This window comes from Thyridium curvatum, assembly GCF_004353045.1.
Source record: "Thyridium curvatum strain D216 chromosome Unknown NODE_7_length_750237_cov_83.650653, whole genome shotgun sequence".
NCBI classification, from domain to species: domain Eukaryota; kingdom Fungi; phylum Ascomycota; class Sordariomycetes; order Thyridiales; family Thyridiaceae; genus Thyridium; species Thyridium curvatum.
The window spans coordinates 57,230-83,518 of NW_022156762.1; the positions used below are offsets into that span (position 1 = coordinate 57,230).

A 26,289-nucleotide genomic window follows, 5' to 3' on the forward strand; every position below is an offset into this window, starting at 1 on the left:
ACTGAACAGAGATACTGACGCAGTGGCGGGCGCCGTTGACTACCTGCAAAAAGGATAGCGCCACTTGCCTCCCGCACCGCGCCAGTTGAGGGCGTCATTTTGCCAAACGGGCCACGGCTTTGACGTAAGCCTGGGTCGAAGGACCACTTTTCTCTATGTTCATCGAGAGCGGTTTGCACAATTCTAGGCATGGAGTATGTGAGGAAGTGGAGAAACTGACTTTGGTGGATCCACAAAGGTCAGAGAGGTTTTTGGCCCTTGCACTTTCGGGCGTGATACCAGCCCAATCCGGCTTCAATCCGTCGCCGCAGTCGGGGCGAGCCCGGAGCCCGTCACTGCAGATGCATGCATAACCGCAGGTTCTATGGCGATCGCAGGGAGATACCCGACAAAGCACCCTTCATGCTTGATGGGTGCATCCTGTTTCGAAAGAGGCTCTATGCTGAGTTGGGCATTTCATGGGAAGAACCGGGTGTTTATTGTCTCCTTCTAGGGGTCAAGTTCAAATCCAAAACGCCGTTCACATGGCGGTCCCGATGGACGCCATCTATCTTCAGTTTTCTTGTCCATGGAATAGATCAACCCTACCAGCACCAGGGTGCAGCCAGCTAGGTATATATCACTCTAGTAGTCATAGAAGCCCTTGCCGCTCTTCTTGCCCAGCCAGCCAGCGTCCACCATCTTCTGCAGCAGGACACTGGGTCTGTACTTGGAGTCACCCGTCTCCGTGTGCAGCACTTTCATGATAGCCAGACACGTGTCAAGACCGATAAAGTCGGCCAGCTGCAGAGGGCCCATGGGGACGTTGGTGCCGTTCTTCATGATGGCATCGATCGAGTCCCTGTCGCCCACGTTGGTCTCGAGGCAGATGATGGCCTCGTTGATGTAGGGCATCAGGATGCGGTTGGCCAGGAAACCAGGCGAGTCGGCAGAGACGGAGGTGATCTTGCCCATGGCCTTGCAGAAGGCGACGGCAGTCTCGAGGGTCTCGGCGCTGGTCTGGAGGCCGCTGATGATCTCGACGCCCTTCTGCACCGGCACGGGGTTCATAAAGTGCGTGGAGACGACGCGCGAGCTGGCCTGGGTGTCCGTGGGGTCCTTGGTCGTCGAGGCAGCTATCCGCGTGATGGAGATGGACGACGTGTTGGTCGCCAGGATGGCGTGCTTGGGGCAGATCTGGGCGAGCTTGCTAAACAGCTCAAACTTCAGGTCGGGGATCTCGGGGACGGCCTCAATGACAAAGTCAACGTTTGACAAGTCGTCCAACGAAGTAGTAGGGGTGAGGAGAGACCGGGCTTTGTCGGCCTGCTCCTGAGTGATGCGGGACTTGGATACATCCTTGGCCAGCAGTTTCTCTGTTTCTCCAAGTTAGAGCATGTCTCCCTGATCCTGATCCAGGCAATCTTGCGCCACCTACCTGCAAAAGCGACCCCCTTGTCCAAAGACTTTTGGAAAGTGTCGACCAGAGTCACCGGGACCTGCGCCTTCTGCGCTGCTACGAGAGCAATACCGAGACCCTATTGTAGTTGCTGCTGTAAGCAATAGAAACACACGGCTTTCACATGCGAAGGCGCATCAGTGCTACTCACCATCTGCCCCGCGCCGATGACACCCAGGCGCTTGACCTGGGCAGCATTGTGTGCTGGAGAGGTGCTAAAACACCTCAATTGGGCTGGGAGCCGTACGGCCTGTCGTGATGCCATGAATGCTGCCATGTTGGTTGTGCGGATGAGGGAAGAAAGATGGAGGGATGAAGACGGGAGCTGTGTATCACAAGTTGATGAGACAGTTGCTGGTAAGCCGAACGGCTAACCTCGGCGTTTTGACGGTTTAACGAGCTTAACTCTCCGCAATCACTATCGATTGGGGTAGATACCGAGGCGTGTACAACCTGTGGAGGCCCACCTTTAGGTACTTAGGTACCCTACAGACTAGGTACAGTGAGCGCCGTGTTAGTGGGTCTGGGTTGCTAAATTGAAGTACACGCGCTACCACAGGCCGCTAACGCGTCCCGACGCGTCTCTCAACTATGGATGTGCTCGCTTCCACTTACTGGTGCCACTATGCGCATGTCAACATCGTCAAAAACTTTGCGACTGTAAGGCGACTTCAAACCACCTCAATCGGCTTCTAGAGGACGTGTTGCTACCCGTCCGTCGCTCACGATGGAGCTGAACGACGTTGCCAACGACACTGTCCATCCCGAAGTTCGGGCTCACATCAACAGCTTGGTGTCTGCTGTACGTTGCTCGATCCTCCCGACAGCCCTCATTGTTCTCTATGGGCGATCGCACATGCTAACATTCTCCACCTGCTACAGCTCGGCGGCAACAGTGCAGACGACGATGGACAGTACAAGCTGGGAGACGACGCCCTGGAAGTCCTGCGTGACATAAAGAAATGGATCCGATTCTACGACGAGAAGACCAACCGTATGGATGTTGCCCGGTGTCTAGCGGAAGCCAACCTCATCGGCGGCGATCTGCTTCAGATCATCGCGCTCTGGCCCGAGAATGCTACCGAAAACAGGCTCAAGGCGAGGCTGGCCTTGGCCTGCTACGAGATTATGGCTCCCCTGACCTGGCCCATCGAGAAAGACCCGGAGAAGATGACTATCAACCACCACAGACACCTACCGGTTCTCCAGCTCGCGCAGCTGGGCTACAAACGAGACATCATCAACTATGACGGGGCGCAGATCTTGCACACCGCCGTCCGGGTCGCTCTACCGTCCATGGCCATGCCGATCGGCGACCGGAGTGCGAGAGACCAGGGCATCATCCGCCTCGTGCTGTTCTTTCTCAGGAACATGGCGATGGTCGCGCCACCCCCCGGAGTCAAGTACGACGGCGACGAGTCCCAGATATCGCGCTCCGCCACGATAGATGCCTTCTCTTACCAAGACATCCTCCTGACGCTGTTGACCATCGCATCCAACATGGGCGACGACTTCCGGTCCGAGGATGTAATCGTCATGGAGATCATCTTCCATCTCGTCAAGCGAGTCGAGGTCGACAAAATGTTTCTCAACGAGCAACAACTCAACAAAGCGAAGGCACACGAGCTGACCGCGGTCATGAATAAGGAAGCCGCCATGCTTCGGGCCTATAATCGCAAGGCGCCGACCCGACACAATCGATTCGGTACCATGGTCTGGGTGAAGAGAGATGACGGCAAGATGAAGTCGCTGTCTGGGCAAGACGCGCTTGCTGACGCTGCCTCTCGCGAATTGAAAATGGATAACTCCAAAACCTTCCGACCGCCGCGCAGGGCCAGGAGGGACGATATGGAGCCCAAGGACCTGGGCCCGCCAGTCTCTCTGAACCCGAGAGCGAACGACCAACTTCGTGGGTTCGTCGAAGAGTTCCTCGACTCTGGCTTCAACCCGCTCTTCCAGCAGGTGCGCAAGTCTCTCGACCGGGAAGCACCACACGTGCTCCACTACCACAGAGCACAGTTCTTCTACCTCGTAGCATGGTTCTTGGAGGCGGAGCGAGCTCGGAGGAAGAGCAAGAAGGGCTCAAACCCTTCCAAGCAGGACGATGTTAATAGCTTCAACCTTGTTGCAGGTGTCCTCAACCAAGAGATGTTTATCAGCTTGAACCGAGCCATTGACCGGTCTTACAACGAGAAGGACTGGCAGGAGCTGACAACGGTCATGCGCTGCTTTACCCAGATTCTCCTGACCGTGCAAGAGATGTCGGAATCGAGCAACGAAGACGACCAGGACATTGCCGAGAATATTCTCAACCGACTGTTCTACGAGGAGTCGACGCATGATGCTGTGGCCAACATTGTGAGGACATACAAAGACCAGGGGTTTGAGTATCTCGACGCGTGCACCGAGCTCACCCACACATATCTCCGCATCCTCGAGGCCTACTCTAAACAGAATGCCGACCTCCAGGTCCGTACGAGGCGGCGAACACGGAAGAAGAAGAAGGCTGCCAAGGCCGCCGCCGGCGAGAAAGAGGAAGGCGACCAAGAGGATGCAGACGATGACTCTGCCAATGACGAGGCAGACGCACAGCGCACAACGAGCGAGCGCAAATTCGATTTCAAGCGGTTTGCCAACCGCTTCGTACCGCAGGGCGTGGTAGACACCTTTGTTAAGTTCACTAGGTTCTACAAGGACCTCAACGACTCGCAGCTGAAGAGAGCACACCGGTATTTCTACCGGGTAGCCTTCAAGCAAGACATGAGCGTCATGCTCTTCAGGGTAGACATCATCCACCTCCTATACAACATGATCAAGGGGCCGGAGCCTCTTGACAAAAGCTCTGGTGTGTACAAGGACTGGGAGGAGTTGGTGAAGCAGATCATCAGGAAGTGCGTGCGAAAGATCGAGGAGCGGCCGGCCCTGATTATCGAGCTGCTCTTCTCCAAGATCAACAGCACTGCCCATTATCTGGAATATGGCTTCGAGAAGCAGACCATCAAAACCAACCCAAAGCCCGGAGCGGAGCTCGTATTTCGGCATATCCTGGAGAGAGATCGACAGATTGCGGTGGCTGTTGGTGTGTTGCTTGACAAGGGCCAGAATGATCACATAGACTGGGTCAAGGAGCAGCTCGCTGCAGCCGAGAGTGAACGGCGCGGATTTGAGGAGCGCGAGAAGGAGCGCGAGAATGCATTGCCCTCGGTGGAGGGAAGCGAGGCGCCGGCAGAGGGAGACGTATCGGCCCCCCCACAGGTCAAGGAGGTGCCCGTAATAAGTAAGTCGATGGTTCTTGCCCTGCCCCTGCCCCGTCAACTTTTTGCTAACCATTCTCAGCTATTCGTTCCGGCGAAACCGCTGACGACGCTCGCCGTACTGCGATCTTCAAGAACTCGCATCTGCGTCTGCTCATGAAGCTCGTAGGCTTTGAGCGGTTCTCCACTGTCGTGGACGAGGACCCCTATGACCTCTGGTGTGTCCCCGGCAGTGTCACCGCCGACGAACTCAAGGAGTCCCTCGATCTCATCAACAAGGCCGAGTTCGACCCCCCGACCTTTGACAACGACGAGTCGGCCGAGGATCAGCTGCGCCGCAAGTCCGCCGTCCGCAAGAAGGCCGCCTTTGACGACGACAACGACGGCGAGGAACTCGATGACGACGACGACCTGCACTTCCCCGTCGGGCCGGCCATGAGCAAGGTCGCCGACGGCTTCATCGACGACGGCGGCAAGCCCGCCAAGAAGCGCAGGCGCAGGAGGAAGGGCAGCGAGGACGGCGCGGAGGAGGAGCTGACGGAGGAGCAGCTCGACGAGCGGGCGCGCCGGCGCCGGGACAAGGAGCGCGAGAAGGCGCTCAAGATCAAGAGCCAGGTCTACGTCAACCCGAGCGACGACGAGACGGACGACGAGCGCGACCGCGAGTTCTTCCGGCGCGAGGAGGCCCTGCGGCGCAAGAACGTCAAGACGATCCTGGGCGAGCTCGACGACGCGGAGCTCAACTCGCAGCCGTCGCTGTTGCTGTCGCAGCAGCAGCAGCCGAAGAAGAAGAGGAAGTCTACCGTGCTTCTGGACGATAGCGATGACGAAGAAGAAGACGTGGAGAATGCCTCGGATGGCGCCGGTAGCGACTCTTCCCGGGCGAGGAGGAAGAAGCGCAAGTCGAGAGCTGCTGCTGCTGCGTCTGCCGCCGACAGCAGTGACGAAGAAGGGGGCGCGGATGCCCTGTCCAGTTCTGCCAGGCCGGCGGCAAGGAGACTGCAGCAGAAGCAGCGGGGTCCCTTTGTTGACAGCAGCGATGAAGGAGACGAGGACGACGACGACGTGGCTGCTGTCTCGAGCCAGCTCAGTGCCGCGAAGCGTCGGACCGGTGGTGGTGGTGCTTCGGACGATGGCGGGGATGCCGAGGACACGCCCATGTCGTCGAGCCCGCATGATGATAGCAGAGGCGCCCCCAGCAAGACCGCCGATACCTCCTCCCTTTCAAAGGGCGCTGGGGCTGCCGCCGACGTCGACGTTGACATGGATGACGATGAGGACGATGTGATTGCCACGGCGCCCGCGAGGAGACGGGTGAAGAGCGGTTTTGTGCTTGACAGCAGCGACGAAGAGTAGCTCTAGGTTGGGATAAAAGGTACCTCAGTTGTGCAAAGCATGGCCCGGCGTTTTGGTTTTTGTAGTAAGGATTCCGTGGCACATAGTCTTTGGGCGACACACAACAGGATGGGAAATGATAATGAATGTACAGACATAGTATAAAAAGGCCCGAACGAGGCGGCAGAGATACGAGACCCAATGTGCTAGGTTTTCCTCTCGCAAATGTCTGATTTCGTGTTTCACGGTAGCTTTGAGCCGTGGACAGTTGTGGTATCAAGCAGAAACACCCTTTAACGCCGTCTATATGTATACCCATCTTTTTGAATGCCTTGCAACGTCGTGAAAAATCCCAGTCGAAGCTCGTCTCACAGATCATCACCGTCGTCCGCATCGGGCCCGACAACGGTCCCATTCCTGACACCCTCGGCGGCCTTGCCATCCTCCTCCGCGACCTCATCCATCTCCTCGTCCGTGTCGGCATAGAACCGGTCCACGGCCTCCTGCTCCGCGTCCCTCGCCCTCTGCACCCTCTGCGCGCCGGCGTCCCGCCGCTTAGCCCTGCTCGCCGACTCGACCGCCTCGGCCGCCGCGGCCGCGGCGTCGACCTCCCCGTTGATCTCGTCCCACCCCCGGGAGCGGCTCTGTATCGCGCGGCTGGCGGCCTTGCTGCGCTGCACCTTCGCCTGCGTGCGGTCCATGATCTGCTCCGCGCGGTCGGCGCCCCTGTCGGCGCGCCGGCGGGCGCGGGCCGAGGGCGCGGCCTTGCGCCCTTGCTTGCGCGTCTTCTTGGTCACGCCCGCGGCCTGGTGGAGGCCCAGGATGGAGGGGCGGTGGTCGGTCGAGGGGGCCGGCGCCTGCACGTTCTTGAGGGACTTGTCCGTGTTGATGGAGGGGGAGGTGGCGCGGCGGGCGGCGCGGGAGTGCTTGGAGGGCGCTGTGTGTGCGGTCAGTCTCTCGCGTGAACATTGCTGTGGCATTACATGTGCCTGCAGTATTGTATACTGCTTGAGAGACTTACGTTTCTTGGCCATTTTCGTAAAATACCCTTCTTGTGTATGTTATTGAGGCTTGGTTTTTCTAAAGATAGGTATAGGTAGTTCCTGACCGCATATTTCTATAGTTTCTATGGCGGGGAGATTGATTCTGCCAGATTTCACCGCTAAAATTTTCCATTATCGATAGCGGCCGCCAAGCAAGCAGGTGCGGTGAGCCCTGTTGTTGATGATGACAAAACGTTTGCAGAATATGGGTGCTTCGATTGAGAGAACTAGAGGTGAAAGGAACTTTTGAAATATTCCATGCAGAGGGAAATGAATCGATTATCATTGATCTGATAGATCTGATGATGTCAACACTCCGGCTCGCTCCCGTATTTTCGGCGCCGTTGCGGCCCCACATCGGCCGTTCCTTCCGTATCAAGTCTCCAGGCCATTTTTCACAAGGACTGGTGAATTTCTTTTTATCGAGATTTTATGATCGAGTTTGTTAGACATCTGACTATGTACTTTTGCATATATCGTAACACGTAATTCGTGGCCCCTTCGTGGTGCCGACACCTTGCCGAGGTACCGTCAAGCGACACTCAGGGACACTGGCAGACCCTGTCTAAGACATTAGACCTTCGCAAAGAAGGTTTTCCGTTTATTTAATAGCTCCTTCTCCTCTATCCTCTTGATTGCATTCATCTCCTCTCAGCACACCTGTGAGTTGTAATTCTTGTCATAGGCAATCAGGACTCCAGTGAGATGAACGGCCATGGCAAAAACAACCAGTATGTGAAATAGCTGGTGTGAAGAGCCGTAAATGTCAAACATCCCGGGCTTGATGCACTCAGGGAACCTCGTCTGGGCCCGGGCATTAGCACGTATGCAACTACGGCAAAAGCTTCGGTACCGGATACTTACCGAGTATATGATGACGCCAAGCAGAAACAGACCACCCTCTCCAAAGTAGTAGGGCAAGCCGGACATCTGGATCATCCTGTTGATCCCATATGCTTTGATGCCATGGATGATTGGGACCAAGCCAGAGAAGCCGGTACCAACAAAACAGCAGAGCCGGAACGTGCGCCACTCCAGACCCTGAAACTTGGGCAAGACCAGAACTATAATGGATAGCGCGCCTAATGCAGCTATCTGTTCGGGTCACAACAGTCAGGCATGCATTTAACTGTCATTCGGAGGCTGCAGGGACTTACCATGCCCCAGTAGGCTGCACGCAGGGTCATATCACACCAAAATACAACGTAGATGCCCGAAAAGAAGTGGCCGAGGATGAGCACGATGATGCCAACAAAGTCAAGGCGCAGCCACAGCTCCGAGACATGTTGCGAGTGGTTCATGAGGGTGTGATAGCTCGTGGACAAGCCCAGGCATATGGCTGCGGTGAGGAGGAAGCACGCAAGAACCAAGTAGTCCCCGACAGAGGCTTGCGGGTATTTCAGACGGAGGTATGCGCAGATGTAGAACTCGCCCAAGAGAAAGATGATGGCGGGGATGCCGTGGCTGTAGATGTTGATGGTCTCGTTGTGCATGTAGAACCAGCTGGCGAAGCAGCTCTTGGTCGAGTCCGATACCGACCGATAGCCGTGCCGGAGGAACTTGTTATCCTGGTACCAGGCTGGGAGATCCTCGTACGAGATGAGCCGAAGCCTGAGCTTCTCTAGGCTCCCGGTCCTGGTCCGCGACGGCTCCGAAGGCTCAAACCCGGAGTCGATTCGCGGGCACAACCCCGGCACAACAGCCATTTTGGAGGAGAAATGAAGAGAAAGGAAGACATTGCGCTACGAACTGGCAGCGAGAGAGAAAGGCTCCCAAACTGCGCAATTTAAACTGAACAACTCAAAGAACGGAGGTGGGACGGCCCCATCTTTCTTAGCCGAAGGTGGGAAGAAAGTGTCAACCGGTTAGGCACGCGAGCCAGCCGCCGAGCGGCAGCGAAAAATTGGGGGGGAGCCGATAGAAAACTGGGACACCTGCATGAGGGCATTCCCAGCCAGGCGGGGGATCGCACCAGTCAACGTGAAGGGCGATGGTGGGTAATGGTAGGTCTGCGGGCAAGTATCCCAACATTTAGAACGAGAACGATCGATTGAACAGGAATAGAAAGGTTTGTGGCTTCGGAGGGGCGACTCCCCCCGTGTCGCATTCACATGTTGTGAAGGTGGTCTGCATCGAGCCGTGTATCCGATGCTCCACAGCCAGCGAGAGGACGGCAAGAAGGCCAGCAGCATCTCTGAATTAACTCTTTGACGTACGTCCTGTATGCATGCCATGACGGGCATCGCCCAGCGACGCCCAGCAAGTGTGGAGAGCCAGAGCAAGAGAGCATGTGGAGAAAAGACGCAGGATGAGGGGTTGTGTGGGAACGATGGGATGCTTCAGTCAATGATGTGCGTCTAGCAAGGGCTTCCCCAACCAAGATCTTCGATCAAGTTGGAAAAGAGTTGCAAGTCCTGGGTCCGTCCTCTGGATGGCTAGATCAGGCCCTGGCTCAGGGCTCGGCAATTGACAAATCGCTGGGAGGCTTGTGTCTAAGTAAGTGAAAGCTGCACCCAAGCAAACGGCATGCATAACGAGGAGCCTGCCAAGTGATAAAAGACAAGGAAGGCACTTTCAAGGCCTGTAAAGACAAGCTGTCTTTTGGTAGCAAAAGTAAAGAGGAAGGTCTGCAGACTGTTCATATGCTGAGCTTGATGGCCGCGAGCAGATGAGTAGAGGCAACAACCTAAAGTACGGAGTAAGGACGGAGTAGGTACCTTGCATTACCTACTTGTATGTACTCCGTAAGTGCACGAGGATGAACACAACCTGGTGATTGATAATAATAAGCCATTTGGAAGGAAGGGCAGCCCGCGCATGGGAGAGCCCCGCCCATCTTCCCTGCCTACGGAGTACAATACAAGTACTGTAATTTACACGCCATCTACCGTACAGAGACTGGCAGTGACAGGTGGTCTGGGCACAGCCTCCACTACAACTACAAGACGGACAGAACAAAACAGACCAACGACGATGGATGCTTGTTTGCGCTTAGCAACCAGACCCGTTCTTCACATGCACCAAAACATTCCAGCAATCCTCGACGCCGAACTCCACTGTCCCATCTCTCGAGTCGCTCTGCAACGCAAGGAAAACAATTGAGCGCTGTCTCTGCCATAAAGGCCAACGCTGGATATGGCTCGCATGTTCAAGGTGGCCTTTGTGAGATCGATCCCGTCCTAGTATCGCCAGTCTCTTCGCCTTGCTTCTGCGATCTTGACCTTGCGCACACGGCGCTACGAATCGTCATCCATGATGAACGCTCCCGAGTCGAGATACCCAGCTTACTACAACCCCAACATCTACCAGCATCCTACCTATCTTGGCAGCCTTCCCGACAGACTGCGCGAGCCCAGCATAGCCGTCCCCGTCATCCTCCTCCTTCTTAGCATCGTCTATAGCTCCTCCTGGGGTCGCGCACCAGAGTCCACGCCCATCCGACAGCGCCTCTGGGACACCACCGTTTCTGTGCTTCCGGCGAAGCTGCTATATGTGGTCGACGACTGGATGAATCCCTTTCCTCGCTCCATGCTGGTCCCGCGGCTCTCTAGCCATCAAGCCAAAAGCGAGGCTCTAGCAAGGATACTGGGAAGGGACAGGCATGGCGGCATTGTCGCATCGGTGTCGCACGCCGGCAAGACGGGCCTCTCCAAGCTCATGACCAAGGGGAGACCGGATGCGCCTGCCGGCCTGGGCAATAGCAGCAACTCCTGTTACCAGAACAGCATTCTACAAGGGCTGACGGCACTCAAGCCCGTCCGAGAGTATCTCGCCAGGATCGCCTCTGACGAGGAAGGGACGCTCCCGAGAATCTACGTCACCAGAGCTCTCGGCATCTTGATACAAGACTTGTACAGCCCATCAAAGAATGGACAGACACTCTGGGCACCGCCGATGCTGAAGAATATGAGCACGTTCCAACAGCAGGATGCTCAGGAGTACTTCTCGAAGCTGCTCAACGAAATGCAAGAAGAAATCGAGAAAGACTTGAAAGCAAACCGCAAGAAGCCTGGGTACGGCTTGGAATCCAGCAATGATGGAACGAGTGGTAGTCAACACAGCGACGACAGTGGCTACCAAACAAGCTCGGCCATCTCAAAGGCAGTTTCCGAACTCAATGATTACAGGTTTCCTCTAGAGGGTTTGACGGCCCAGCGTGTCGCCTGCTTGACCTGCGGTTACTCATCTGGACTGTCGATGAGCCAGTTTCAGTGTGTCACGCTCGGCCTCGAGAGAAATCGCCAAGAATATACCCTCGAGAACATGTTGGACGACTTCACGGAGATCGAGGCGATCGAGGGTGTGCAGTGCGCAAATTGTACGCTGCTCAAATTCCGCGATCGCATCCGGATTCTTCTGGACAGGCTTCGAGAGAGCTCAGGCAAGAACGATGAAGACCTCAGGGCGCAGCATCCCCAGCCCTTTGAACGGTTGGAGACCATCGAGACGGCGCTTGAGGAGGACGACTTTGAAGAAAAGACCATGGTGGACAAGTGCAAAATTCCCAAGGATCAGCGGATAGAATCGACAAAGTCGAAACAGATGGCCATAGCTCGAGCGCCGCCGAGCATCGCCTTCTACATTAACCGCTCCAAGTTCGACGAGTATAGCGGACACTTCTACAAGAACCCAGCTGCTGTCCGTTTTCCCAAGCTGCTAGATCTTGGGCCTTGGTGTTTGGGTAGTGCCCAGTCCATGCTAGCTACTGGAGTCTCCGAGAAGGAGAAGAACGATGCGAGCGCGAGCAAAGAGCAATGGCAACTACCGCCTAGCCTGTCAATTGTTGCAGGCTCCATGAGGAGAACTCACATCACCGGACCTTTCTACGAGCTGCGAGCCGTGTTAACTCACTATGGCCGCCATGAGAACGGACATTACATATGCTACCGCAAGCATCCGGTCAATATACCAGATGTCGACCATACTCTGAACGAAAAGCACAAAGATGAGCCAGCAAATCTAGCTTCAGAGGCTTCCGGTGATGATGTGGAAGATACTCCAATCGCGGACGAGGACGCAAAAGAGTCTGATGACACCCTCATTGGCGAGACGCAATCCCATTGGTGGCGCATCAGCGATCAGGACGTCACCAAGGTGGAGGAAGCGACAGTCATGGCTCAAGGAGGCGTTTTCATGCTCTTCTACGATCGCATCGACCCGAACTCGGTGCTTGTTGCAGACGAGGAGTCTCGTGTAGATGACAAGACTGATGATGACGAGACACTTGTGGGCGTTGAGGAGGTGTCGGGGGTCATGACGCCAACGGATGACGGGCCTTTGATCAAGGACGAGATTGTGGTTGGTAACGGCGGGCTCAAGGCTGCGGTTAGGAGCGTGATCCAGCCCGGGGTAACAACAATCGAGGTCGCGCCGAGCGAGATCAGAGCGGCATCGAGGAAGGGGCTCGAGACGTCGATAGACGTTGCGCAAGGCGATGTCAAGGCAGCCGAGAGGGATCCACTACCTTCATCGATCCAGGTTGCATCTGGTGAGGTCAAAGCGGCATCGAGAGATCCTCTCGCATCGTCTATTGAGGTTGCATCGGCTCAGGTCAAGGCTGCTTCGCGAGAGGAACTGCCAACGTCTATTGAGGTGGCGCCAGGCGATGTCAAAGCTGCATCCAGGGCTCCGCTCTCTGCGCAACATTCCGCCTCTATCGAAGTCGCTCCAAGCGACATCAAAGCCGCTTCGCGACAGCCTCTCGACTCCTCTATTGAAGTTGCGCCGGGCGATGTCAAACCCGCCTCGAGGAGCGCCATCGCTCCACCGCATCTGCCCTCTATCGAAGTGGCATCTGGCGAGACCAAAGCTGCGGCCCGAAGCGATATAGCAGCGTTGGATTCTTCCATCTCTGTAGCATCCAGCGAGACCAAGGCGGCGGTCAGAAGTTCCCTTGAGCCGGTCAAGTCGTCTCAGGCTGAACCCACTATTCTAGAAGAGCCTGCGGAGGCTCAAGAGCGCGGTTGAATATCTTATGAGTACCCCGGCTTTGATCATCAGGCTAGGATTCTAGGGAGGTACAAAACTCTATTTGCATCAGCAAGGCGTTAAGCATGGACAGCCCTGGTATATATGGACTTTGAGGAGGGAAAGAGGCTTTGAGTTTCTGAGCCCCTGCTCTGGTGTTTCTTGGTTTCGAATTGGACATGCACAACGCACACACAATATCACAAATAGACAGGTCTGGAGAGTTTTCACAAGCAAGGATATTCCATGAGGCATAGTTGCTTCAAGAATTTGGTTCCTGGTGGTTCTCTGACTCCTTGACACAATGCAACACCCACACACATACACACATTCGTGAATCTCTCGACAACCCCCTTCTCCGCAACTCCATAGGTCCCGGCTTGAGATTCGGAGATCTCACATGTTCTTTCTCATGTCCTCCTCGCCCGCCGCAATTCTAAACGCTCCTCATCATGGTCTTTGATCTTCTGGATTTTCCCCTTTGAAACACAAACTCCTGTCAATGTGTCGATGCTGATTAAAGATTCCTCCCTCATCCCTGGTTTCAACTCAAAACGCCATGCTGACCGCCGCACATAGAAGTGCGCACAAGAAAAGGAGACCTCCCCCCCTTCAAAAGGTCCCGCGGACAGAAAACAGAAGTCTACACAAACGCGGTATGGTGATACAGAAGGGAAGTTTTTGTCGAAGAGAATTTGGGGGGGGTAGTCGTGAAACATCGACGGGCGACGCTTTGAAACAACAAAAGGAACCCTTGGTGCGCACGAAAATGGTGCAATGGGGGGAGAAAGACGTGAAAAGGGCACACCAAGGTTGGGACCGGACTCGGGACAAGTGATGTGCTCGGAAGGAAATCGACGGGGGAGCGCTTCGCTTGTACAGCCCGGGGGACTCGCTTGTGGCTCCCTTGGTTTACGCGGTCTTTGCCTCGGTGGAGTGGTCGTCCTTGGCGGGGATGACCGACTGGGTGACGGGGTCCCAGTCCTTGAAGCCGGCGTCGTCGCCGTCGCGGTTCAGCATGTAGCCATACTGTTTGGGGTTGGCCTTGAGGTAGTCCGGGACGTCAAAGTTGCGGTCGATGCGGGTGGCGTTGCTGCGGTCGAACCTATCATACACAAAGCATGGTCAGTGAAACGATTCTCCTTCTTTCTTTCTTGCCTGTTTTTTTGGTGCATGTGGTTGTTGGCCCTTTTTTTTTCCTTGGCAAATCTGTCCCCCCTATTTCCCCCCTGGTCTTTTTCCCCTTTTGTACAACTTGATCTTGCATCTCACGGGACTGCCGTACGCCGAGCCCCCCCGCATGGCATGGCGTGAGGGAGGACAAGATCGCACACAAGGGACCAACGAGAATTCAGATGGGAAAAGGAGATGTGTGTGTGTGTGTGACAAGAAAACTTACATGTCGATGCCGTGGCTCACGCGGTGCAGGATCTTGAGCGGGTCCTTGAACTGGGGCTGGTCCATCTCGGTGTGGGAGAAGCTGGTGATCTTCTTGATCATCTCGGCGAGGGAGCTGAAGCAGTAGCTGCAGTGCCAGCCGGCCTCGACAAAGATCTTGTGCTCGTTGCTGTGCTCGCGCAGGGCGTTGGGCCGGACGGTGTCGTTGAGCTGGTAGGTCGTGGCCTGCGGGTGCATCCAGGTCGAGTCGACGAGCCACTGGTACGAGTAGTAGAAGGCGCGCGAGCTGAAGGTCATCTTGCTCGGCAGGGCGCAGTTGCGCAGCACCTTGAGGGCCTCGGGCTTGAAGAGCTCGTCGACGTCGGCGACGAGCAGCACGTCGCCGACGCGCGCCTCCTCCTCGCCCGACAGGTAGGGGATGACCTGGGTGTACATGGCGTCGCGCGAGGCGCCCTCGCGGGCCCAGCTGTTGGCGAAGTCGCCCGTCGTCAGGTCCATGGTGCGGCGGATCATCTTGGCGTGGTGCTGCGCGAAGCGGCCCCAGTTCTCCTGCACGTGCAGCGGCTTGGGCTTGTCGGTGAAGGTCTTGTCCGACTCGAGGATGACAAAGTAGTCGACGGCGGGCGCCATCTGGCCCATGCGCAGCTCGAGCAGCTCGAGCTCGGTGTTGACGAGCAGCAGGTCGTAGATCTTGCGGCTCGAGGCCTCGGGGCGGGCCAGGGCGTCGAGCCGGAAGAAGGAGCAGAACTGCGCGGCGGCCCGCTCGCCCAGCACGTCCGGGTGCACGCCGGGCGCCAGCTTGGCGGCCGTGGGCTTGTCGTCCGCGGAGGAGACGGACGTGCTCGGCGTGTAGTGCGCCGGCTCGTAGTTGGCCGCCGCCGCCGCCTTGTGCCCGCCGCCCTTGACGATCTCGTCTATCCGGTCCTGGACGTCGTGGTGCAGGCCGAGGCGGTAGACGAACCAGAAGAAGACGACAAAGGTGGCCAGGGCCAGGAACTTGATGTGGTGATTTGAGGATCCCATCTTGGAGGCGGCAAACATATTATTATTTCTCTTCTGAGAGTGAGGCGAGGATGACCAGAAGAGAAGGGGCCGTGGTATTCGATATTGAGAATGGGGGAGAACACAAAAAAAAAGAAAGTTGGACCCCGGCAGGCAAATTCGTGATGATTATTACTTTTGGGATATGAATTACGGGCGAGACGATGCCGCTGAAGGAAGTACCAGGCAAAGAATGTAAGAGCGAACGGTTTTTCTTTCGAGACAGACGGGACTGTTACTCGTGAAGCTTGGGAGGGAGAGGCCCGGTTGGAATGAATGTGTGTGAATCGACCAAAAGGATGAAGAAGGCAAAACAGCCAGCAGGAGACAAGCAGAGCAGAAAGAAGAGGGCAGACCAGGTGGGCGAGCGAGTCAACGCCGAGGAGGAGGAGGAGGGCGTGAGAGTGGTATAATTAAGCGCGGACGCTCGCTCTCGTGGCGTGGGGCGCGGAGTGGCTGTGGATGCCAGTCTGCCGTGTGGGAGGAGAGTTTTTGGGGGTGTGGGAATGCCACCAGGAAGGGTAGATCGCGTTATTAGGGTGAATCAAGCATATCAGGGGAATGGCCAGGCCTTGTCACAAAGGGGTGGAGAGGGAGGATGGGAGGATGGGAGGATTGGAGAGCAGGGAAGGGGGCCGAGGGAGGTCGGCTACAACATGCAGCTTTCTACGGCGTACGGAGGAACTACCTACTAGGTAGACAGAGAGGGAGGAGGTTTGAGGCGACGATAGGGCTGTCCGCTAGTCAAGGTGGGTGAGCCTGGTCCCTTTCGCCCTCGTGGAGACGAAGGATGACGGGAGGTTGAGAGTGAGCAGCGGGCCCGGTCAGAGTGCGAGATGACAAGGGGTTGAGGCGGGAGACCCGAGCATGATCATGTCTCTCTACGGAGTACTCTATTTTTTATTTTTTTTTTGCCTCGAGGGTAATCATCTAAGTACCCATGAGCCCATCGAGACCCAGGGGTACCTATTGGGTGATGTGCAACATGCACCAGGGTCTGAGGGCTTCCACGATGGGATATCTAGACCAAATTGGTATTCCAGCCCGCCATCGTCGCCCAATAAGCACGGCATTCGTCAGCCACTCTGCACGGATAGCGCCATCTGGCATGAATATTCGTATCCAGACCGCAAACTACTGTGCTTTGGACCATCCAACCCTCGCAGCAGACAAATTTTTTCTCTTTTCCGCCTTTCCCCTAAAGGAGCCGGGCCCAGACGCTAGAGACAACCTTGGGAGAGATAAGACAGAAGCAGGCAAGGCACGAGAGCCAAGACCTGGTACCTAAGCCCAGGGATGGATGGCAGCACTCCCCCAGTCCCGGTTATTTAGGTACATTGCACTGGACTGACAGCAGAGAAGGGCTGATAGCTCTGTCTCGTTGAGGCAAGAATCCGTGTCAATCTTGGAGTTGTACCCGTCTGACGTTGCACGACCAGCCGACTGTCTTGTCTTGGGGGGTTTCGGTTGAGAATGCCTATCAATTCCAACAGACTCTTGTTTTTCTCTTCTCCCCTATATGAAAAAAAAAGGGGCTCCTCTCGTCCAGGTTTGCTCTACGGAGTGCATTTGACTATACTTAACTAGAGGCAATGCCAACCATCATCACTTTGATTGGGATTGGCTTCGAGATAGAGCTAGACGGGCATTTAATAAACATCCACAAGACTATTGCCTGCCGACCGAGATCTGGAGGCTGCACTAGACCAAGCCACAGAGACGCCAGCATTCGTGGCAATTTCGGAGGGGCTGAGAGGCCGGGAGAGAGAAGAGAGAGAAAAAAATTGAAGCATTTCGAAACAAAGTGTCCGGTGGAATTTGCGGTGATACAAAAAAGCAGGCGGGCGGATCTAGCGGGAAGTGCGATCATCATTTGCGGTCTTAGTGCTCCCAGGCTTTGCGGCTAGTGTTTCTAGTCTTGCCCCTCGTCTGCGCGGCGCGTTCTTTTAGCGTGTACAGGTCGCATTCGGCGCGTCGCCGGGAACCTTAATTCTATTCATGGGGGGCCATAAGTACGTAGGTACAAATCCGAACAATCTAACTAGCCGGGCGTGGTAGGCTAATGGGGATTACTTGTACCTACATCTACTTGTAGTTAGTTGCAGCAAGTACCTTGGGTCTCCCCGTCGCCCCCCCCATCCTATTTGGGACACCCTCTTTTTTCTCCCTTCCCTCCTTTTTTTTTTTTACAGCAGAGGAGGGAACAGGAGTGCGGTCGACAGGGTTGACAGTTGCGAACCACCGCTCACTGTCCCTTGCACTCGCCAATCTTGTCTTTCATCGGCCTTGGTGGTTGCATGCAGATGTCATACCGCTGCCAGCCAGTCTGACGGCTCAGATTAGATCGTGGATGGGCAGGCGATGAGATGAGATGAGATGGGAGATGAGACGAGCACCACAATTGGCAACGGGGGGTGGCAGAGGTTGTTGATGGAATACCTACCCAGGGTTCTCGTTCTCCCAAGAAGAGAAGAGAAGAGACGCTAGAACCCGACGCGGAGGGTTGGCAGATCCGTCTTCCTGGTCGGTGTGTACCTCTTGCAATAGGGTCTGCAGGGGGTGTCCAAGTCAGCACGATGGGGATTGTCCCAGGGACCCCCCCCCCCCCCCTCTTATCAACGAGCTGGTCTGTCGGCCGCCCATTGGCTCGCTCTCTGCTCGCTCTTCTGGACCCTACAGGGTAGAGGGTACGTAAGTCTGGCATGGGGGCAGCGTGGCTGATGCATCATGTTGTCAAAGCTTACAACATACCTACACGGTTCCAATCTTGAACTTCGTATCTGACCGACCCCGAGGACGGACAACACCTTGGCAAACATGCCATCCCAGGCAGCACCTGCATCTGTGCAACCATGAGGAGGATGAGGGGACCTTGCGCGGGGGGAACTTACGTAGGTAGATAGGTATGTACTGCCCCTCACTCAGCCATCCGCGTTTCCCACGTCTTCAGTCGTCATCGCCATCGCCATCGCCATCGTCGGGTAGTACGGGTAGCCTTGCGATCCATTCTCCACCAAAAGTCCACCACCTCGTGTCCTGTTGTGCAAATTTCATATCTTACGCTGGCTGCTGCTAGCCGCCGATCGGGAGGAGCCTGCAAAGGGTGTAATGGGCTGGCTGCTAGCTGATTGAGGATCAGCCACAACCCTCCTAGACAAATCCTGCAGCTCCTCATTACTCGGTAGTGTGTCAAGTTGGGTATGTACCTGGGTAGTTGGTTCGTGCATTTCGATTCTTTCCGCGGCCGCTGCCCTGACCGCACACACCCATGCATGCAAACACGAGAAAGCAATCAGAACTACTTGTAAATATCGCACAGGCCACCGCCCCTTTGGGACAGAAGTCTGGATGTGACACTAAGGGACCTCGAGGACAGGGCTTTCTTTTTTAGCTTGGCCATTTCCGTGCGTCTGTGCATGCAAACCATTGGCGTGCCGGCCTAAAACGGCGAATCCCATCTCCCATGGCACCATGCCAGTTGATGCCAAACCCGTCCTCTTTTGTACAAGTAACTCACTCGATACCCTGTCTTTCGGGGTCGCTTTATTAGCACTTACTCCCACATCCACACCCCCCACTCATCTCATGGCTCCTTGCTCAGAAGGGAGACCTTGAAAATGGAAAGCTTGACTCTCAGCTTTTGCAAGGCCAAGCAAGATGCTGTGCAGATGGAGGGAGATCTAGGGCCTCGAAGGAGAACAGATCTGAGAAGCATACATAGGTAGTTCGTTGCAGCTGTAGGCAAGGGCTGTGCTACTATGTGATGTCGGGCGTGTTGTGTGCCTCTTCTCGCATGCGCACCCTCGTCAAGGTCTGCTCCCCAGTGCCAGCAAATCGCCGTCCGTCCTGTTGTCCGTTTGCCGCTAGGTCAGCCAGCCTCACTCGGCTACTGATCGTCTTGATTCAAAGCTACCTATACCTCACAGGTAGTAAGGTACCTACCTACACTTCCAGACCTAAGAATCTACAAGTAGCCAGACGGACACCCCTGGGTCCCTCTCGTTCCCGTCTGGCCTGGTCTGCGCATGCCAAGTCTCGTGTCGGCCGCCTTCCTAGCTTCACTCCCTTCCCAGAGTAAGGTAAGGTAGGTAGGTAGAACATACTCCGTACATGGTTTTGCTCTCACTTCTCCTCTCCCTCCTTTGCCTTCCTTTTCACCACACCAAAATTATCCTGCCGGGGCCATTCATTCCTGGTTAGACAGGTCCGGTCACCAACCAGTTGTTCTTTCTGTAGGTTTTCCTCGCGCGGCGACACCCTCCGATATCCCACAACATCACATCACCATCACGCTCTTTGGCTTTTACTTCCCCGTTCCATTTTATCATGCACCGTCCATAGGTCTTCTCAGCCACAATCACACACCATTAGGTGGTGTCTCGTACTGCTGCTCTTTCGTTCGTTTGGTAACCCACCAGCTCCTGTGCAGTTTCGGTACTCACTGCGGGACACTCTGTCCGGCCACATCTTCATCGTCACTCTTTTGTCACAATCTCTTCCCCAGTCAGCCATGTCTTCCTCGTCTTCCTCCGCTCCGGTGATCCCCATCACCGAGAAACCAGCCCCGCGGCTTGGCCCTGCTCTGCATCCCGCCTTCTACATTGCGTGAGTGACGCTGCTGCTGACCCTATCACATCTGTGGCGTGGTGTCTAATCATGGAGCAAACAGGAGCTGGATCTTCTTCTCAAATCTGACCATCTTGTTCAACAAGTGGCTGTTGGATACGGCAGGGTTTAGTGAGTATTTTTTTACAACTAACAGTGTCGAAACACCTACTGACATTGCCTTCTATAGAGTACCGTACGCGACTTTCCCCTCGGCTCCTGGTGGTAGAGAACACCTTCAACTAACATTTGTTGTGGCCTTCTAGCCGTCATTCTAACATGCTGGCATCTCGTCTTTGCGACCCTGGCCACGCAGGTGCTGGCTAAGACGACTCACCTGCTCGACTCGAGGAAAAACGTGCGCATGACGGGCCGCATCTACCTGCGCGCCGTCGTCCCCATCGGCGTCCTCTACTCGGGCTCCCTCGTCTGCTCCAACCTCGTCTACCTCTACCTCTCGGTCGCCTTCATCCAGATGCTCAAGGCCGCCGCCCCCGTCGCCGTCCTCTTCGCCTCGTGGGTCTGGCGCGTCAAGGAGCCCTCGTGGCGCTCCTTCTGGAACATCCTCATCATCGTCTCGGGGGTCATCCTCGCCAGCCTCGGCGAGATCGACTTCAACTGGCTCGGCTTCGTCTTCCAGCTCGGCGGCATCGTCTTCGAGGCCATGCGCGTCGTCATGATCGAGGTCCTGCTCCGCGGCGAGGGAGACCTGCAGAAGATGGACCCCCTCGTCAGCCTCTACTACTACGCGCCCGTCTGCGCCGTCATGAACTTCTTTGTCGCCGCCGCGACCGAGTTCAGCACCTTCAAGTCGGAGGACATGTGGAACACGGGGCTGGGCATGCTGCTGCTCAATGCGGGCGTTGCCTTTATGCTGAACGTGTCCAGCGTCTTCCTGGTAAGCTTTTCTCTCTCACACACACATACCCAGCCAGGCAACCCGATCAGATCATCACACAAGATTGGCAGCATTGGTCCTGGGAAGAAGCAAAGAAATTCAATGCACTAACTTTGTCTTTGTGTGCTTCAGATCGGCAAGACCTCGGGCCTCGTCCTGACCCTGACCGGCATCCTCAAGAACGTCCTCCTCATCTTCGTCTCGGTCCTCATCTGGCACACGCACATCACCGCCCTGCAGTTCCTCGGCTATGCCGTCGCCCTCGGCGGCCTCCTGTTCTACTCGGACAGCCTGAAGTGGGAGCACGTCCAGGGCGCGTCGACCTGGGCCCGCGGCGTCATGGACTCGCCGCGCCTGGACGAGACCCGCCTGTCGCCCCTCGTGCGCAAGACGCTCATCGCCGCGATGGCCCTGCTCATCGTGGGCATGCTCGTCGTGGGCATCACGTTCGACGACACGATGGCCAAGGTGGCTGGCAGGAGCCCGTGATTGCGCACACACACACCCTCTTTCTGCCCGCACCCATGGAGGTGTTTATCACACACTGTGACACACGTTACAAAGGCTGGATTGGTTGGGCGTTTGTATAGAGAGATTTTCTGCTTGCATAGCTTTAAGGAGAAGGGACATTTTCACGGCGTTCATAATGGAGCGAAAGGGGGGGGAGGGGTTGGATTGTGATACACCTTGGGTGTGTTGACGAGAGACTTGTGGCATGGCGAATTGCATTATCACCGGGGGAAGTCCCCAGGAGAAGAAAACATTCAAGTGTCCGGGGCAGGATGCTTCGATGAAAGAAGCCATTCACGAGATTTTTTTGATTTTTTTTTTGTTTCAATACTTGGAGTTGAGAGCGAGTTCCATAGACAGACTCTGTGACAACCAGAATCTATATCCATAGATCCAGTTGCACGGCGCCCAGCGAGGCATAACGAATTCCAGACTCAAGCATTTGCAAAATGCAATCCTCCCTCCGGGCCTTAACGAGAGATGACCGCGTCGGAAAGGGCTGCTCTGAGGACAAAATACGTGAGGTACCCATCCCTTGAGAGATACTTGACGGTACCTGCCTTGCCTCTGGAGATGTCTCGATCTCGCGAATGTGGCGCTCTTGGCATGAACCACCCAGAGACAAAATAGGGCGCCTTTCTCCTGGCTGGCCGAGTCAGGCTGTCTCACTTCCCCGGCCAGGCCAAGGAACTGGGCCAGGCGTGTGAGGTGTGCTGGACAGAGGGGAAAAGCAAAAGTTGCATCTTGTTCAGCTAATCTATCCCACACCACACACGCTTCAGACTACCTAAGGTAGGTAATAAGCGCTTTTGATGAAAGTGGCATGCCCAAACGTCGAATTGTCTCCAAAGAATGTCGAGAGACGTGTTCACCGCCGCTTGTCTGTCCTTTGCCCTTGTGTGTGGCGTCTCGATGGAAGGGGGGAAGTTTTGCTCCGGACTCACCCCTCCCCCTCCCCTTCCCCCCGGCAGATGAACTGCCCTGAGACAGACCGCATTCCAGCTCCAGATGATTGGTTTGAGACATGGTGTATGGACCGGTGAAGATGGCAAAATGTGGCGGCATTCCCCTTGCCTTGAGGGCTAGCCAGCCAAGCCAGCCAGCCCGGAAGCCACACGAGGATTACTGAACGATGCGTTCTTTCGCTTGCTTGTGCGTGAAGATCTTGAAATTTCCCTCGCAGCCATACTCGGTAGGAGGATGTTCCACGGAAACCCTGCAGACTAGGTAGGGACCAGAACCTCGCTATTCCAGGGGTTGCAGGATATCAGGTCCTTTCAGCTGGAAGCTAGTCAAGCCCCCAGTTCGACTAGGAGGGCTGCAACTGGAACAAGCATGGTTGGGTGGATGGATGATGGGGAGCTGAAGCCAACACCTCTTTTTCTTCGAGGTGAGATCTGACAACATGGCTGTTATTAGTGGCTTCTAGTCATCGAGAAATGCTTACCCCTTTTCCAATATCACTTGCCGTACGAAAGGCTGCAGGGTGCAGAGCCAATCCGATGACAGACATATGAAAGTCAATGACGGATGTGTATATTTTTGGCACATCACATATACCCAGGTTCTTTGAATTTATCTGTAAGTTTATTTTATGTTCTCACTTCTAAGAGCAAGCTCCTTCGGCTTGTGATTCATTCTCTATGAAGAATGGTTGTGCTTGAACAACTTTCACTCACCATGACCTGTCTTCTTATACCAAAGAAGCATGCCTCAAACTACTTGAAAGCTCTTCATGCGGTCCACAGAAAAATATAACTATCATGGCCATGCAGTTCCTTTTGCGAACGGAGAGCAGAAGCCTTCAATGTTTGTGTGCATCTTGAGTGCCTTGTTTGGCACATGAGGGACAGAAAAGAGAACTGTCAGAAACCCCACTATTGGCGACTTCCCAAAGCTCTGCAAGCTCTTTGCGATTACCCCAAACTTCTGGAGCTTTGGTTTCCACTTCCGCGCTGTAATAGGAAGGACCCTGGAATATCAGTGGAAAAAAAAAAAATATTTATCCCACCAGATCGAGCTCACGTCGCATTGAAGAATCTTGCAAGGAACAACCTCACCTCACTTTTCTTCACTGGCAAATCACAGACGACAAATCAACATGACTGCCATCCCGGAAGAGCTCCAGGTCACCTACGAGCAGCTGGCCGACCTCGAGAAGGACTTTGAGGATGTCGAGACCGAGATCAGTGAGTCCTGCTCTCTCTCTCGCGCGCGCGCCCGCCGTTTCGCATCTACCGGCTGTGGCGCCGCGATGTGCCAAACGGCGTCGCAAGATGAAACCGCCTACTGACAAGAAACCACCTCCCCTGGCAGTCCGCCAGCAGGTCCAGATGACCCGCGACCTGTACGCGAAGCGCGAGAAGCTCATCGCCCAGATCCCCGTCTTCTGGTCCCTCGTCTTCGAGCAGGCGCCGCCCGACATCGACGAGTTCATCCAGCCCACCGACTCCAACGTGCTGCTCACCTCGCTCAAGTCGCTGTCGGTCTCGCGCTTCGAGATCGAGGGCGAGGGCGAGGGCGAGGGCGGCAGCAAGGGCGGCGACCCGCGCAGCGTCGCCATCCGGTTCGAGTTCGAGGACAACGACTACTTTGAAGACAAGGTGCTCGAGAAGAAGTTCTGGTACCGCCGCGACGAGGACGGCTGGGCGGGCCTCGTCAGCGAGCCCGTCGAGATCAAGTGGTGCCAGGGCAAGGACCTGACCGAGGGCCTGCTGGGCATGGCCAAGAAGGTCTGGGACCAGCAGCAGGCCGCCGCCGCCAAGAACGGCGCCGCTTCTGGCGCCGACAAGGACAAGAAGAAGAAGCCCCGGACGGAGAAGGACTTCACGCCCGAGGAGAAGGCGCTCAAGGAGAAGCTCGACGGCACCGGCATCGGCGGCATGAGCTTCTTTGCCTGGTTCGGCTACTGCGGGCCCAGGATCACGGCCGAGGAGAGCAGGATCGCGACCGAGAAGGAGCGCGAGAACCGCCGCCTGCGGGCCGAGGGCAAGAAGGTCGAGCCCAAGGACGAGGACGAAGAAGAAGAGGAGGACGAGGACGAGGATGACGACGAGGTCACCGAGGAAGAGCTCGAGATCTTCCCCGAGGGCGACTCCCTCGCCATCGCCATCTCGGAGGACCTGTGGCCTAGTGCGCTCAAGTACTTTAGTAAGTTTACCCAATGTCGGGGATGTTTTTCTCCCTCTGAGCCGATGCCAGGTTCTCGTTTGGCTAATGACCTGCAACTCTACAGCTCAAGCTCAGGAGGATGATATGATGAGCGATGTCGACTTTGAGTCGGACGAGGAGGGCATGGACATCGCGAGCAATGACGCGAGCGAGAACGAGGAGGGTGACGAGGATGCGCCGGCGCCTAAGAAGCGCAAGGCGTGAGGAATTGATGGGATTTCTTTGGCGTGTTGTAGATAAAAGAGATTGTGTGTATACAATTCCCGGCTGAGATACCTTTACCATAGACTTGATTTGAAGATTGCTCGAGCAGTTGGACTCGATCGCGGCCGGTTCCAAAGTGAAAGAAGCATGTGAGCAAGCATCCTTGGAGAGTTGCTGCCTTTGGGCACTGGCTTACACACAAGACAAGACAGGACAGGACAAGACGGGGACAAGATGAGTCCAGATCAGAGGGAAATTGGGGGATCGGCTTAGATCAGATCTTATGCAATGCGCTGGCACACTTTGTTTTGCAGGCACATCAAAGGATCAAAAAGGCCCTTGGTGGCGATGCGAACCAGATCTCGGAAAGGCTTGGCCGGCCTCGCACAGACCGGTACAATTGCCAGGATCAGTCGGTCACTAACTACCTTACGGTGTACAAGGGACTGATCTCGACATCAGGGTTGATGAGGTGACTGTCCAGGTTGCCCATCCCGCCCCCCACCCCCCCCCCCCCCCTCTCTCTCTCTTCCTTACTTGCGGGACATGAGACTGCCACATGGGACAGGCGAGACAGGGGTGATGACCCAACTAACTAGGTCTTGTACAAAGTCTGCGATGTTACCGAGAACGCGAATTGTGGGTTGCATCGTGGTCCCCAACATGTCTTGTGAGATGATGCCCTCACTGCCTGTCTTGTTGCTGATACACCAGACAGAACAGACTCCGGTCCGAAGCAGTAAAAGTGGCCTCTTTCGTCTTAAAAGGATCGACAAACACCCTCCCATTTTGCAGCTTGTTATTTTTGTTGTTTCTGAACGGACGGGGCAATCCGGTCTGAGGGGGGGCGAGGCCCGGACCAGGGTCGCCTCCGCACTCTTGAGACGATGGCGCCCACCACGTCCAACTCGAAGCGTTTCAGCTTTGGACTTCCCGCAGGGCACAGCCTCGCCACAGATCTGGAGTTTTACCCGCCCAAGGGTCCAGCGACGCATCAAGAAATGATGCAACGAGAATTGCCATTGCCCCCCCCCTCTCTCTGGTGGTCAGGACGAGACTTTGCTGTTGTATGTGGCCCTCCCCTCTTTGAGTGCCGGGCGGGCAATAGTGACAAGTAGTTACGTGTACGCGGGGCCGGGGATCCATCATTCGCAGGGGCATGTTGGACATTGGATCTTGGTGTTTGCTGGGCACTGGGCAGAGTCTCCAAACCTCTTGGCTGAGAGATGCCTCCAACCACACATTGCATACTCTTGTTGTCTCTCCTTCTTTCGTTTCCTTTCTCTCTCTTCTGTAGGGTATCCGTAATTTGGAGCTTTCCAAACATCATCGAAATTCCATTTCGATTCTTCATTCCTTTCTTCTCCTCGCGCTGGTCGAGATCATTGCCCTGGGCGGCATTTTTATTACCTTTCATTCGATCTC

At 55.6% G+C, this 26,289-nt stretch overlaps 8 protein-coding genes across 8 annotated transcripts; 4 read left to right on the forward strand and 4 right to left on the reverse strand.

Annotated features, from left to right (window-relative positions):
• Positions 1-624: 624 nt before the first annotated feature.
• On the reverse strand, positions 625-1,715 carry E0L32_001741 (uncharacterized protein; the record flags this gene model as incomplete). Its single annotated transcript, XM_031135853.1, has 3 exons — positions 625-1,355; positions 1,418-1,517; positions 1,590-1,715. 3 exons carry the CDS (start codon positions 1,713-1,715, stop codon positions 625-627), a joined length of 957 nt encoding a protein of 318 aa, XP_030989877.1.
• Positions 1,716-2,165: 450 nt separating this feature from the next.
• Positions 2,166-6,048, forward strand: E0L32_001742 (uncharacterized protein; the record flags this gene model as incomplete). The annotated part of the gene is made up of 3 exons (XM_031135854.1): positions 2,166-2,240; positions 2,321-4,715; positions 4,775-6,048. 3 exons carry the CDS (start codon positions 2,166-2,168, stop codon positions 6,046-6,048), a joined length of 3,744 nt encoding a protein of 1,247 aa, XP_030989878.1.
• Positions 6,049-6,395: 347 nt separating this feature from the next.
• E0L32_001743 (uncharacterized protein) lies at positions 6,396-7,061 on the reverse strand (the record flags this gene model as incomplete). The annotated part of the gene is made up of 2 exons (XM_031135856.1): positions 6,396-6,964; positions 7,049-7,061. 2 exons carry the CDS (start codon positions 7,059-7,061, stop codon positions 6,396-6,398), a joined length of 582 nt encoding a protein of 193 aa, XP_030989879.1.
• A 660-nt stretch (positions 7,062-7,721) lies between these two features.
• Positions 7,722-8,776, reverse strand: E0L32_001744 (uncharacterized protein; the record flags this gene model as incomplete). Its single annotated transcript, XM_031135857.1, has 3 exons — positions 7,722-7,874; positions 7,935-8,165; positions 8,228-8,776. 3 exons carry the CDS (start codon positions 8,774-8,776, stop codon positions 7,722-7,724), a joined length of 933 nt encoding a protein of 310 aa, XP_030989880.1.
• A 1,549-nt stretch (positions 8,777-10,325) lies between these two features.
• On the forward strand, positions 10,326-13,037 carry E0L32_001745 (uncharacterized protein; the record flags this gene model as incomplete). The annotated part of the gene is made up of 1 exon (XM_031135858.1): positions 10,326-13,037. One exon carries the CDS (start codon positions 10,326-10,328, stop codon positions 13,035-13,037), a length of 2,712 nt encoding a protein of 903 aa, XP_030989881.1.
• Positions 13,038-13,949: 912 nt separating this feature from the next.
• Positions 13,950-15,458, reverse strand: E0L32_001746 (uncharacterized protein; the record flags this gene model as incomplete). The annotated part of the gene is made up of 2 exons (XM_031135859.1): positions 13,950-14,142; positions 14,437-15,458. 2 exons carry the CDS (start codon positions 15,456-15,458, stop codon positions 13,950-13,952), a joined length of 1,215 nt encoding a protein of 404 aa, XP_030989882.1.
• A 4,528-nt stretch (positions 15,459-19,986) lies between these two features.
• On the forward strand, positions 19,987-21,468 carry E0L32_001747 (uncharacterized protein; the record flags this gene model as incomplete). Its single annotated transcript, XM_031135860.1, has 4 exons — positions 19,987-20,081; positions 20,239-20,306; positions 20,348-20,979; positions 21,112-21,468. The coding sequence occupies 4 exons, from the start codon at positions 19,987-19,989 to the stop codon at positions 21,466-21,468; spliced, it is 1,152 nt and encodes a 383-aa protein (XP_030989883.1).
• Positions 21,469-23,590: 2,122 nt separating this feature from the next.
• Positions 23,591-24,864, forward strand: E0L32_001748 (uncharacterized protein; the record flags this gene model as incomplete). Its single annotated transcript, XM_031135861.1, has 3 exons — positions 23,591-23,678; positions 23,806-24,639; positions 24,725-24,864. The coding sequence occupies 3 exons, from the start codon at positions 23,591-23,593 to the stop codon at positions 24,862-24,864; spliced, it is 1,062 nt and encodes a 353-aa protein (XP_030989884.1).
• Positions 24,865-26,289: the final 1,425 nt, after the last annotated feature.